General features: G+C 40.3%; 1 protein-coding gene across 2 annotated transcripts; it reads right to left on the bottom strand.

The window, feature by feature from the left end:
• Nucleotides 1-348: 348 nt before the first annotated feature.
• On the bottom strand, nt 349-5,458 carry CTLA4 (cytotoxic T-lymphocyte associated protein 4). Of its 2 annotated transcripts, XM_007965943.3 has the most exons (4): nt 5,245-5,458; nt 2,318-2,665; nt 1,764-1,873; nt 349-558 (listed from the first exon to the last, which is right to left on the bottom strand). In XM_007965943.3, the coding sequence occupies exons 1-4, from the start codon at nt 5,351-5,353 to the stop codon at nt 454-456; spliced, it is 672 nt and encodes a 223-aa protein (XP_007964134.2). In that variant the 5' UTR covers nt 5,354-5,458; the 3' UTR covers nt 349-453. The 2 variants fall into 2 exon arrangements, with proteins under 2 accessions (XP_007964134.2, XP_007964136.2); XM_007965945.3 differs by lacking the exon at nt 1,764-1,873 and having other exon boundaries at nt 411-558; nt 5,245-5,444.
• Nucleotides 5,459-13,751: the final 8,293 nt, after the last annotated feature.

The following is a 13,751-nucleotide window of genomic DNA, read 5'->3' as shown; positions in this document are numbered from 1 at the left end:
TTTGAAGCCTTGATGTAATTATACATTTGTTTCAGAAATAAAAGGCATAAAATTTAACTTGAAAAGATCATTTCGGCTATAAACGTCTCATACATAAATATAAGATGTGTACAATATAGTCCTTTCTCTCTCTCCCTACCTTTTCTTTCTTTGGACTGTGCCATTCCTTAATTCCTTGACCCACATCATAATGCTGCATCCCCATATTATTCCCAAGTGATGCTTTCACTAAAAATGGAGCTGATGTGACAGAAACATCCCAGCTCTGCCTTTCTGCTCCTTTGCTTTAAATTGTAGTACACGTAATTTGGGTTCTGCATCCAACTTTATATTAAAGAGAGATGAATTCCCCCCAAATGCACAAACAAATAAAAATAGCTGGATAGCAAAAAAGTTAGAATTGCCTCAGCTCTTGGAAATTGAAATATGGACTCTCTTCTTCATAATGGTTTCTCAATTGATGGGAATAAAATAAGGCTGAAATTGCTTTTCACATTCTGGCTCTGTTGGGGGCATTTTCACATAGACCCCTGTTGTGAGAGGGCTTCTTTTCTTTAGCTGTCAAACACAAAAAGAAATAGTAATTACTACTGAGGAATACAGAAGCCACTTCTAACCATAATAGAACTCAACACATATTGGGTCTCTACCTGGTTAAAAATGAATGTTCACAGCATACAGAATTATAAACCTCAGGAGATTTTCTTGATTCAACTATTAAAATTTATTTTAGATAAATAACTGTGATTTTGATGTTAAATGGCAATCATTTGCCTTGAATGGAAGATAGGAGAAAGAGACTTTGAGAAAGCTTCACAAAGAACACCCAGAAAGCCCATGATAATTGATCGATCTTGTCTGCAAGGGAACAAGCTTGATAAGGTAATAAGCTTTAGTTATCCTGTTTGAGAGCTGTATTTCTCATCTCCACTGCTGAACCTACAACAAAGGACATCTCTGTCAGATTGGGTGGAGGATGTTGGAATAGAGTGTATCTTTGTGTATGTGTATACGAGACAGAGAGTGAGAGAGAGAGAGAGAGAGAGAGAGAGAGAGAGAGAAAGGGAGAGAAGACGGCAGAGGAAGAGAAGAAGGGAGGGAGGGAGAAGGGTGAGTTTGTAATGGCAAAGCCAGCCTTAGGCAGAGGTGTCTGAGAGGGACTGTCAAAAAGAAATCCTGACAGGAGGCCTGATTCCATACTTCTACCTCTTCTACCCCTAACACCTGTAATAAATAAAAACTGGGACTTTTGTTTCCCAGTAAAGCAAACCGGATAATAGGGATAGGTATTATGTAAGCAGCTACAGCTTGGACAAGGAAGGTACCAGAGTGGCACAAAGAGGTGAATTCCAGGTGATGAAGAGGGCCATGGAGAAGGCGAATAAAGACCATCCAGATGGTCCTCTCTAGCAGCATTCTGCCTAGCCTAATCTCATGTTTTCAGGGCTGTTAGCTTAAGTACAACTGTCATGAAGACAAAGAGCAAAACAGCTGCCCCATGTTATTGCAATGGTTACTCAAATTGAAACCCTGCTCAGAAGCACACGAACATTCAATATCAAACAAATTCATCTAAAATATTAGTCATTCTGAAACCTCAAATGCCAATGCATACGGTTCTAGTGTGTTCTTTACCACTGTCCTTCTTTCTCTTCATTTATTGCCTCATCTCAAGAACACTAAACTCAACACCATCTTTTGGTCAGTAGATACCACTAAAGGTATCCCCATCAGACATGGTGCACCATCATCACCACACTCACCATTTTGCTCAAAGAAACAGCTGTGAGGAGAAAGCTATAAAAAAACAACCCCGAACTAACTGCTGCAAGGATCCAGAGGAGGAAGTCAGAATCTGGGCACGGTTCTGGATCTGCAACAGAAAACAAAGCAAAGCCTCCCTGAGACAGTTTTAAACTCTAGGGCTCTACTCTCCAACATTGGTGGAAAAAGGACATTAGAGCTTCCAGGTCTTGAGGTCCACCCCTAAATTGCATGGGTATCCCACCAATAGGTTTGGCTATTTGGGACTACTTCCCCAGGAACATCATATCGTATCAAAAGCATGGGTCAAGCCTCATGATGATTAGCACTCCAGAGCAAGTGCCCCAACTTCCCCCAATAATTTTATTTTACAATCAGAATGCTATTAAGGTTGCTACCTATCATAAGCAAGGCTACCATGTGGTAGAGAACTCTTAAAGAGAATGTCCACAGTCCTAAAATTAAACAACCTGAAATTAAGGAACAAAACTGTTTTTACACATAGAAGACCACAATGCAACAGGTGTCAACTCAGTGAAATGGCTTTGCTCACCAATTACATAAATCTGGGTTCCGTTGCCTATGCCCATGTAGTATGGTGGTGGGTACATGAGCTCCACCTTGCAGATGTAGAGTCCTGTGTCCATAGCCCTCAGTCCTTGGATAGTGAGGTTCACTTGATTTCCACTGGAGGTGCCCGTGCAGATGGAATCATCTAGGAAGGTCAACTCATTCCCCAACATGTACGTTGCCGCACAGACTTCAGTCATCTGGCTGTCGGCCTGCCGAAGCACTGTCACCCGGACCTCAGTGGCTTTGCCTGGAGATGCATACTCACACACAAAGCTGGCGATCCCTCGGCTGTTGGCCAGCACCACAGCAGGCTGGGCCACGTGCATTGCTATCATGGAAAAGTCAAAGGGAACTCAGTGAACTCATGCTCCTTCATGACCAAGCCCAGGCAAGCCCTTCTGCCTTCTAGCTTCATCCCCATGGCCTTCTCTCCCCTGTCAACAAATCCATCACTTACCCCTTCCCCTCTCCACACCCCCAACCTCCCCTCCATCTCTCAACTGTTTTCCAGCTACTCTCCATATAGATGTTTTCTTACTGAGAAATAGATTCTTCAAGATGGTTGTGGCAGGAAGAACACTGATATGACAAACAGAAGACCTGGCTCTCCCATGAAATATGTGATTTGGAGCAAGTCACACTTCCCCCATGTCCTTCATTTTTCTCATGTAGAGTAAGAGAGAATTAGATGAGATGATATCTTCTCTGGTATTCTAAGGTTATGGTAGAACAATAAGAGCTATATAGTTCCGGAACTATAATGAGTGGTAGGGGAAATTCTGAAGGTTGAGGTACAGAATCTTGCTTTATCTCTCAAAGCCTATGTCAAAAACCTCTGCCTACTTATTGAGCTGGCCCTGAACCTCTATCACCCAGCAGTAGCTGTGTCTTGATGCACTGTACCAGCCTCCGCCTTCGCTGGCATTTTTGTAGAGTGGAAGATGTTGTTAGATGAAGGAAGCCACAGAGCCGAGGGCACCGGGTCGTTTCCTCTCTAGGTTGAGGCAACCCTCCTGTTAACTCCTGTGGGCTTCCCCTGACACCACGCCGCCTCTCTGCCCTTTCTTTCTCCTTGTCTTGAACACTACGGTGCTCCTTTGTTTTCTCTTTTCCCACAGGATATAGGAGATAAAGTTCTTCATACAGAGAGGCTTGTGTCAACTCAAAAATAGTGGCTGCATGCCAAATTACCTTCCTGTAACTAACCTGGCCCCTCTCCAGTCAGTCTGACAAGTGAAACCCAAAACTTGTGTTGCATGATGTCACTCATCTGCTCAATCCCTTTGACGCTTTACTAACACCGATTGCAAAAACAAATAAAATAAATAACATTCAATGAGTCCCCCATGATCCAATTCCAATCTATCACTCCAGTCTGAATTTCTAGGACACACTTTCCTGCTTATAAATCACTCTATATTAGAGACACTAGTCCCTTCCGCCAAGCCACCTGTACTGGACATCTGTCCTCAGAAGAGAAAACAGTTTGGCAGCAGCCACGGTCATGTCTATTCCAGCAGCCCTAGCTAGCTAGACTATAGTTTCCTTCCCTAACCCTCGCCTCTGCCTATCAGAGATGCCCTCTGAGCATCCTTAGCACTGTGATAACTCCATTGCAGCACTTCATTACATTCTGCCCTGTATTAAAGTTATTCGTGAGTTAATCACATCTCTCCACTTTTTTACTTGTGGTTCATGAACTCCTGTGAGCAGTGATTATATGCCGCCCAAGTGAGCACTCAATAATCTTTATTGTATTGACTCTAAGCTTAAGAAATCCTAAATGTCCTGCCTTCTCCCCAGGCAAGCTCCCACTTATCACCACTAAATGTGGTCACACTCAACTTTCCAGTATCTGTCATGGGACAGTCCTGCCTGGTTACTGGTTGAGATAAATTTACTTTAGGAAATTTAAATACTTCTAAGAGCATTTATTTAATCTTTACATATTTAAAACATGTAAAAATAAGAATATATATGTGAATATTTCTTCTCCAGTAAAAATTAAACCATCAAATAACTTTTGAGCACCTACTTCATACAAACTACATGGTTTCTTAACCAAGAAGGTCTAGAGAGAGATAAGGTTGAGATTCAATGGAAATACTCATCATTTTAAGCCGTGTAACAAACCTAGTGTCAGTCTCTGAAGAGATGAAAACTGAGGATCTGCATCTGAAACCCACATGTAGGTCAGGCAACAATTAAGTATTGTATGTCAAACAGACTGGTGGCTTGCTTTCTTTCCTTTTTCGTGTGTGTGTGTGTGTGTGTGTGTGTGCATGTGTGTGTGTTTTGCAATTTCAAGCTTTTATTTTTAAATAATTGGCTAATTAGCTTGTAGAATTGATTAAGAGAACCTTAAAACCTTGAATTAAGTAAAGAAGGCATTCTTCCCATGATTTCCCTACATTTTAAACAGGCTGGCTAATTCGTTTATAAAGCATATGAATCCGAGGACCTTAAAACCTTGAATTGTATGGCAAAGAAACTCTTCCCAGGATTTGCTTAAATCAATTAAAAAAAAAAAAAAAAGGAACTTGTGAGCTCATCCTGAAACCCAGCTCAAATGTATTCAGGACTATGGATATCCTTTCCCTCTTAAATTACTTCCAGTCTCATAGAAGGGTCTGAAATTGCCTGTGTCTCTCTCCTAAACCAACTCACATGCATTCATGAAGCCCCTACTAAATACCTGGCACTCTGTTCTGAGGTATCTCTTTGCTTATTTGCTGCCGCCCAACTGTTCCCTGCTGACCCTGGAATACAGAGCCAGCCAAGCCAGACTGGAGTTTTACCTTTAACTTCTGGCTTTGCTATAAATCACTGCCCTTGACTGCTGAAAGAAATGAAACCCAGGTGGGAGAAACACCTCCTCCATCTTCATGCTCCAAAAGTCTCACTCACCTTTGGAGAAGACAGGGATGAAGAGAAGAGAAAACAGGAGACTGTAGGGCCGAGTTCTGGTAGCCAGGTTCAGCCGAGCCTTGTGCCGCTGAAATCCAAGGCAAGCCATGGCTTTATGGGAGCGGTGTTCAGGTCTTCAGGAAGTAGAGCGAAACCTTTCAGGATCCTGAAGCTTTGAAATGTGTTTGAACCCACACAGAATCAAGGACTTTATATAGATAGCTTTGATCCCAGGTATGTATTACACATGTGCACACACAGAAGGCACTTGAATAGAAAGCCTTTTTGTTTTGGTTTTACGAGAAAGGAAGCCGTGGGTTTAGCTGTTACGTCGAAAAGACAACCTCAAGCACTCAACTGAACAAAACAAGCCAATCCATGGATGGAAAATGTATTCAATTTGAAACTGAAGCTTCATGTTCACTTTGAGGATCTGGATAACTAAGTGGAGATTTGGAGAATTTCCTGGAGTACAAGTGTCCTCCTAATTTTATTCAATCTCCTGGGCATCCTTAACCATCCAATCCAATTCATTTCATTAACATCTCCAAACCTGCTAGGCTGCTAACTTTCTGATCCCTTGGGCTAATGGCAGGATTTGTCTGTAGGCATCATTCGTAAAAAACTGTACTCTATCTATGAAGCACCATCCTTCTAATCGTCCCTTGACATGCTTTACAAATAAGTTTCTTTCTCCTAATTCCATTTAGCATTTGGTTAAGAGAAAATACCAAAATCACAAGAAATAAACTGAAAACAGGCAGAAAAAAGCTGCCTCTGGTTTTGCAGAAGGAAAGAATTCAGATGTTCTTAAAAGCCTTAACTCAACAGAGACAAAACAGAGTTAAAGAAGGTCCAAAGAAAAGCCAATCCACATGATTCGAGAGATTAGAGCCTTCCATAGAAGGATAGACTTTTTTTTTCTAATACAAGTTTTTCAAGCAGAAAATTCAAAAGTGAAGGTTAAATATAACCAGAGTCCTTAAATTTGTGACAGCTGTAGAGAGGACCAATGATCTAACAAAAAGAATTTGAAACACTGAGGACCTTCCTTAAATCTGGAGAATTTTCATACATTTTAATAAAGAAAGAAACATTTATATAGGGAGCCTGTAATATGCCAGGAGTTGTGTGCACTTAGGATTGAATGATGACAAAACAAAAACATAATTGATACCTTAAGGGGCTTCTAGAAGGCTGACATGCAAACAGACAGTTGCAACAGGGAATATGGCATTTGCCTACTCCAGTCTGTCCATGGTTTCCCATTGTCCACACCTCAGTACAGCAGAGGAGGCTCTGCAGAATACTCACCACATGCTTCCCTCTTTGACCTGTCCCCCAGCATTCCCTCCCATTCCCCTTTCCTGCATTTGTCTTTCCTTCCACATGCCTCTTTCAGACCTCATCACTTTTACCCATGCTGTTCCTACTGCCTTTTTTCTCCTATTATCTTATTTTATACTCCTTCTCATCTTCCAGGACTTAGCTCAGCTGTCACCTCCTCCAGGAAGCCCCTTCTGACCTGCCTGTTTTCTATACTCCACTACGCCTTATAGAAATCTTCAAGCCACAGCTCAAATATCAACTAGCAATAGCAACCTAATGGGCTCTTACTAATGCCAGACTGGGCACCGGAAGTTTTCTAAAAAGTGAAAAACAAATGTTCCTGCCCTCAAGAGGAACACACAGCAGTGGTAAGGACAGATAGCTAAACCCATGATCATGATAGAGTGAGATCAATGCTGGAATTGAAGTATTATGTAGAGGAGCAGAAGCCAGTGGTTCAGCCTGTGGAAGTCAGAAAGGGCTTCTCAGAGGAAGAAAAGCCTGAACTTATTATTGAGAACAGGGAAAAGGGTGGATATTCAGACAAGAAGAACAGCATGGGCTAAAGTTGGAAATGGTATGAAGAGCTCATTGTGGTCAGAGGACAAAGCTTGTCTGGGGATGAGCAGAAGGTGCAAGCTGATCCTCTTAGCAGCAAGGACCAATGAAACATATGGAGCAAATTGGTATGACTGAGTTCACATTTGGGGGAAATTTTAGGGATGGGGAGGATGGGTTCAGGGAGAAACGTAACTAGGAAAACTGGGAAGAAGACTATTGGAATACGCCAGGCAGCAGGATTTGGAAAGCTTTCTGTAGGGGACAAAATAGCAAATATATTATGATTTGCCGACCATATGGTCTCTGTTGCCACTACTCAACTATGTCATTTTAGAATGGAAGAAGCCATATATTATATGTAAACAAATGAGTGTGTGTACATTCCAATAAAGCTTTATTTACAAAGATAGGTGAAGTCTGGATTTGGCCTGTGGGCCATGGTTTGCCAACCGCTGGTCTAAACTAAGGTAATGACAGCTGTGAAGACAAGGTCCCTACGGGATTAGTCCACAATCAGTGAGTGCAGGGAGAAGTTTAGAATGAATGACACCAAAATTATAGTTTGAGAAGTACTGTGGTGCTGCAGAAATTGTTCAAATGTCAAGTTTTCTTTCTTTCTTTTCCTTTTTTTGGGGGACAGAGTTTTGCTCTTGTTGCCCAGGCTGGAGTGCAATGGCGCAATCTTGGCTCACTGCAAGGTCTGCCTCCTGGGTTCAAGCGATTCTCCTGCCTCAGCCTCCCAAGTAGCTGGGATTACAGGCACCTGCCACCACGCCCAGCTAATTTTTTGTATGATTTTAGTAGAGACAGGGTTTTACCATGTTGACCAGGCTAGTCTCGAATTCCTGACCTCAGGTGATCTACCCGCCTCGGCCTCCCAAAGTGCTGGGATTACAGGCGTGAGCCACCGCGCCCAGCAAGTTTTGTTTCTTTCAAGTCTCACAACAACCCTACAAGACAAGAGTTATCATTTTTCTCATTTCATAAAGAAGGAAACCAAGGCATTGAAAGTTAAGGTGACTTATCCAATCACCCGTAGGAAGTGGCAGAGATAGGATCTGAAGCCAGTGATACTCTTTATCACTATGCTAAAGCAAAGATTTTGAAGTCCAAGATAACTGGATTTGCCTCCTAGCATGAGGACTTGCTTACTGTTTACCTGGGGCTCAAAGCCCAATGTCCTCCAAATAATGGCATCTTCTTCTCAAGATTATTGAAAGGATTAAATGAGATAATGCATGTAACATGTATAAAAGGCCTATTGTAACAGAATGCCACTCAATAAATAGTCCTTTCTAATTATATAGGGTCACTGAGAAGACAGAGGTGCAATTTACTGGAATAAATAACAGGAAGAGCAGGTAAGAAAGTGAAATGACAGCTTTCATTTGGCTATGTTGAGTTTATGGCATCCATGGAAAGCAGTTGCCAATAGGATTCTGGAGCACAGGAAGAGACATTAGTTTAGGCAACCATGAAGCCACTGATGAAAATGTCACAGGCCAAGTCACAAAAGGAGCATTCTCTAAACATTTGTTAAATGAGTGGTAAATGAATGAAAGCAGTTTAACATAAGAAGAGATGAGGGTTGTAATTAGAACCTTCAAAGACGTCTTACTAGATACCTTAATTATGCTTTTATGAAACTAATTCTGTCATAGCAAGAAAATTCAAAGGGTTGTTTAAAAAAAAAAAAAAAAAGCCGGGTAAAAGAATCTTGGTGAGAAGATATATTCACATATACCACCCTACAGATTACTTGATAATTATAATGGGGAAAAGATAATTGATAAATCTAGCAGATACTGCCTTAACCAAGTGATCCCAACTGAAGATTACCATGCTGGAGTGTTCTGACATAGGGTACCTCTAGATACAATACACTGAGAAGGACACAACAACTTTGTGTAGTTATTGCCAAAATTGTTTTAACTGAATCTAAGCATGAAGAAATAATCAGACAAATCCATAGTCTGCAAAATAACTGGCCTAGATTCTTAAAAAATGTTAATATCACAAAAGATTAAAAAGAGAAAAGCCTGGAAAACCACTCTAGATTGAAGGAGAAAATAGAGACATGACAACAGAATTTAATGTGTGATTCTTGCTTGAAAAAAATAATACAAAGCAGATTACTGAGACACTGGGGGAAATTTGAATATAGCCTATATTTCATAATAGCATTGCCTTAATGTTAAATTTCCTGAATGTGATCATTGTACTGGGGTTATGTAGGGAACCATCCTTGTTTATAGATAATACTCAGGTATTCGAGGTTTAAGTGTCAGAATGTCAGCAAGTACTCTCAGATGGTTCAGCAAAAATATGCATCTATGTTAGCAGAGAAAGGTAAAAAGAATTAAACAACAGTGATGAAATGTTAACAATTGGTGAATCTAGGTGAAGAATATGTGTGTGTTCATGGTACTATTCTTACAAATTCTTTGTAAATTTGAAGTTTTTCAAAAAAGTGGAAGTAAAAATTATAAGGCCAACTATTTATATTATTAATAATATGGTAGGCAATAAACAATAGATGAGCAAACTGAAATGTAGAGAGGAAACGTGACTTGCTGAAGGTGATTCTCCTCCTGCTTTCCTCAGATCCAAGCTCCACCTGGGACAGACCCCTGTAGACAACGTCTCTCCTTAGTTCCCTGTCAGGGTGTCTTCTGAGGGCTTAACATTGGAAGTTCCCAGCAGATCAGAAAGTACAAGGTGGAAGTCCAGGTCTTTCTTCCCTGCCCTCTTCCAGATTCAGGGCCATGTATCTGGTAGTAACAGTACCTCTCCACAAGTACAGCTCTTGTTTAGTGGCCCCTGTTCTATGATGCCAGTTCTCACTCTTACCTCCCCTGGTCCTTTCCATCCTAGGGGTGCTATCAGCTTCCACTGTTGTTAGTGTTTGGGTGCATTACCAACCTCCACTCCTAATGCTTTTTAATATTTCTCAAAGTAGTTCTTTCATTGAATCTCTTATTTGAACCCCCTGTTTCCTATTGAGACTCTCCTCAATCCAGTGTTACATTTGGTATGTGGCAAAAACTGGATTGAAATCTTCGTCTTCTCATTCCCATTCAGTACTTATTTTTCCCCAGTTATCTTATGTACAGTAATAACATGTTGTATCATATAGGTTTGTATTTATTATAGTCAATCATGTGCAATTCTGTCTTCCTCCAAATTCTATTTCCACAGCACTTACATCCTCAACACACACGAAGCACCTAATCAAGGCCTCCTTTGTACCTAATAGATAATAGAGAATTTCTGCATTTCAGTTTTGATCTCAAGCGTTTTTATTTCTCCAGCATCTCGTTTCCAGCTCTGGGGAAAGTGCTAATCAATAAGCACACAATCATAGGCCTGATAGGCACTAATGAGCCCAGCAGAGTGATTAAAAGCATGGCTGGAGTCAGACAGACATGAGTTCAAGTCCTGGCTCTGCTGCTTCTGGATATGTGATCTTGGATGACATTTTTTAACTTCTCTGATCCTCAGCTTCCTCATCTGTAAAACATGGGTAATTTACAGGAACTATCTTATATCATTATTGTGATGATTCATTGAGCCTATACCAAGAAGTTATTGAACACTGTGCCTATAATATACTATGTTCTCAGGAAAAATTAGCTTACATATTAAACACAGAGAAAGCTATGGAATTTAAATATCAGCTGTTATATAAATCCTCTTTCATTATCATTTCTGCTGAATAGATGGTATTTTAGATTACAATCAGATACTAATTATTCTAATACTCACATATTTAATTTCTGCCCTGTCAGTATTTCCATGAGTATCTGGAACCAAAGAGCTTATTATTTTTTACCTGATTGAGTCTAAAAACTCACAACTCTACACATAATCTAAGAATTATGTATTATAAGCTCTCAATTATTCAGTGGCCGAATATTCAAATGTCTAAGGGTAGACATCCTTGGATATTTTCATTTCAGGTTAGGAAGGGGGAAGTCAATTTGCTAATTATTTTTACCACTCCAATTATAAAAGAAAAAAAGGTGGGGGGGTTGGTGGTAAAGGAAATGAAAATAATCGGCTAAAATTAGGACTTGGGGATTCACTGTGATTTCATTTATACTCACTATCTTCTTATATCCTAATAGCTTGAGTAAACCCCAGATTGGTTTTGTAGTACTCTTAGTGGTTACTGGGTTTGAAAGATCTCTCAAGATTTGCATAATTCACAGTGGTGCCTATGGTGAAGTATCTTCAGAATTCCAAATGAGGTAGAGTTTGAAGAGTAACTGGGTTGTTTACTTAATTGTAAAATTCCTCAGTTTGTACAGCTCATTCTGAACTTAATTCAACTTTTCAGATTTTTGAACCTTTTTTTCCCTAAACCTCCTCCAATTATCCTTTACCCAACTAGTACACCAAAAAAAAAAAAAAAAAAATCAACTTTTTATTGAAAGATTTTGCACCTGGCATCGATTGTGGTACCTACTGCAAAACATCCTTTGCTTGACGGTTTCGGATGTAATGGGAAGAATGAAAAGTCTAATATTTGCATAGTGTGCACTTTCAGGACATCCCATTACGTTGAACCTATAATCATGCCTAATTAAGGTTATATACTCTGTGTGTTTGTGCTAATTAGCTCATCACACAGAGCTCCTTTCAAAATCGACTTCAAAGGAAAAAGAAAATCATCTACCAAAGTAAGTGACTGCTGAAGAAGAATCTATCAATCATCTCACTTGAAAGAGAATTAAAGAGAAAGGAAATGATATGCAAAGTGACTGGAAAGAAATTTTAGCTTCATTACCATTAAAGGGTGAAAATATGGGCTGGGCAAGAACCCACTTAAATAAATGTGGTAGATTAATTTTCAGTCCCTAGGAAACTATAATCCATTTCATAAAATTAGGTTAAAAATGGATGCTTCTGAGATGTGGACTTTGTCAGTCCTTTTGTGGGGAAACAGAGTAGGTTCCTGCTGGCTTTTCAGTTTACATTGTGAACAGGGTTGTCAGGGAAGCAAAGTTTTATTTGCTGATTTGGATGACAATGAAATGCAGAGCCTGCTTCAGTTGAAGGGCAATCTTCGCCTGTCACAGATTTAATTATATAGAGATGAAAACAAGTATTTTCGAATGAATAAATTTTTTTATTATTATTTTTTTGAGACAGAGTCTCGCTCTGTTGCCCAAGCTGGAGTGCAGTGGCTCAATCTCGGCTCACTGCAAGCTCTGCCTCCCGGGTTCACACTATTCTCCTGACTCAACCTCCTGAGTACCTGGGACTACAGGCACCTGCCACCATGCACGGCTAATTTTTTTTTTTTTTTTTTTTTTTTTTTTATAAGTAGAAACAGGGTTTCACCGTGTTAGCCAGGATGGTCTCAATCTCCTGACCTCATGATCCACCCGCCTTGGCCTCCCAAAGTGCTGGGATTACAGGCGTAAGCCACCGAGCCCGGCCTGAATGAATAAATAATAAGTCGGCTGGGCATGGTGGCTCATGCCTGTAATCCCAACACTTTGGGAGGCTGAGGCGGGTGGATCACTTGAGGTCTGGAGTTTGAGACCAGCCTGCCCAACATGGTGAAACCTCATCACTACTAAAACTACAAAAATTAGCTGGGCATGGTGGTGCGTGGCTGTCGTCCTAGCTACTCAGGAGGCTGAGGCATGAGAATTGCTGAACCCAGGAGGCAGAGGTTGCAGTGAGCTGAGATCATACCACTGCACACCAGCCTGGGCAACAGAGCGAGACTGTCTCAAAAAATAATATTAATAATACGTTAACTGTGGTCACAAAGCAATTTGTACAGGGAATCTGTGTTCTAATTGCCTAAACTCCTTACTTTATATGATTACATCTTTTGAATATCTTATCTCCACTCATGGATAATGTTGTTATTATATTTTGAATTTTAGACATTATCATCTCTGATTGTCTGTCAATGTCCTTAGCGTCTCACTCCTAAAAGTAAAATTAAAGTTGGATGTTGTCTTTTTTCTTAATCCTTCAGCCTTGTTGCAACACAGCCAGCCATAAATAAATTTAGATAAGTGGCTTTATCAAAATCCAAAAATAGATGTTTTCAAAAATAGGTAACCTTCTTATTTTACAGATCAGGAAACTGATATTGAGAAGGTAATTGACTTGCCCAGGGTCACATATTCAGATCTTATTCTTTCATTGTCAAGTAGAAATAAACAGAAAGGGAAGGGTAAATAGTTCCATATTTGACCCACGACACCCTCCCCGCAACGTACCCCACCTGAGTGGTACATTCAGGAGTGTACCTGATTTCTATTTAGAACAAGCTGAGATTACCCAGTACCATTTCCATTTTACAAAAGAAGAAACTTCACAAATCACTAATGTTTTCTTGCCTTAGTGCAAGGAGAGGGAAATCTTGGACTTGGACTACAAATCGTCTTTAATGCTGAATGAACCACCCACCTACACCCCAAAAGTTGCTAGTTATCTATAAATAGTAACATTGGAAGTACCAAACATTTGATGGAACCCATTTCTTGCATGATATTTGTGGGTGATAAAATCTCAACCTCGAGCACTTATTTCAGTTTCTTGGTTACAGAGACATTGCTTTCATATTTTGAGCTGTGTTATTTTGGGCCCTG

The sequence above is a fragment of the Chlorocebus sabaeus genome, chromosome 10 (genome assembly GCF_047675955.1).
Source record: "Chlorocebus sabaeus isolate Y175 chromosome 10, mChlSab1.0.hap1, whole genome shotgun sequence".
Lineage (NCBI taxonomy): Eukaryota > Metazoa > Chordata > Mammalia > Primates > Cercopithecidae > Chlorocebus > Chlorocebus sabaeus.
The sequence above is the reverse complement of the archived record's forward strand: the minus strand, read 5'-3'. Positions and strand labels throughout refer to the sequence as shown.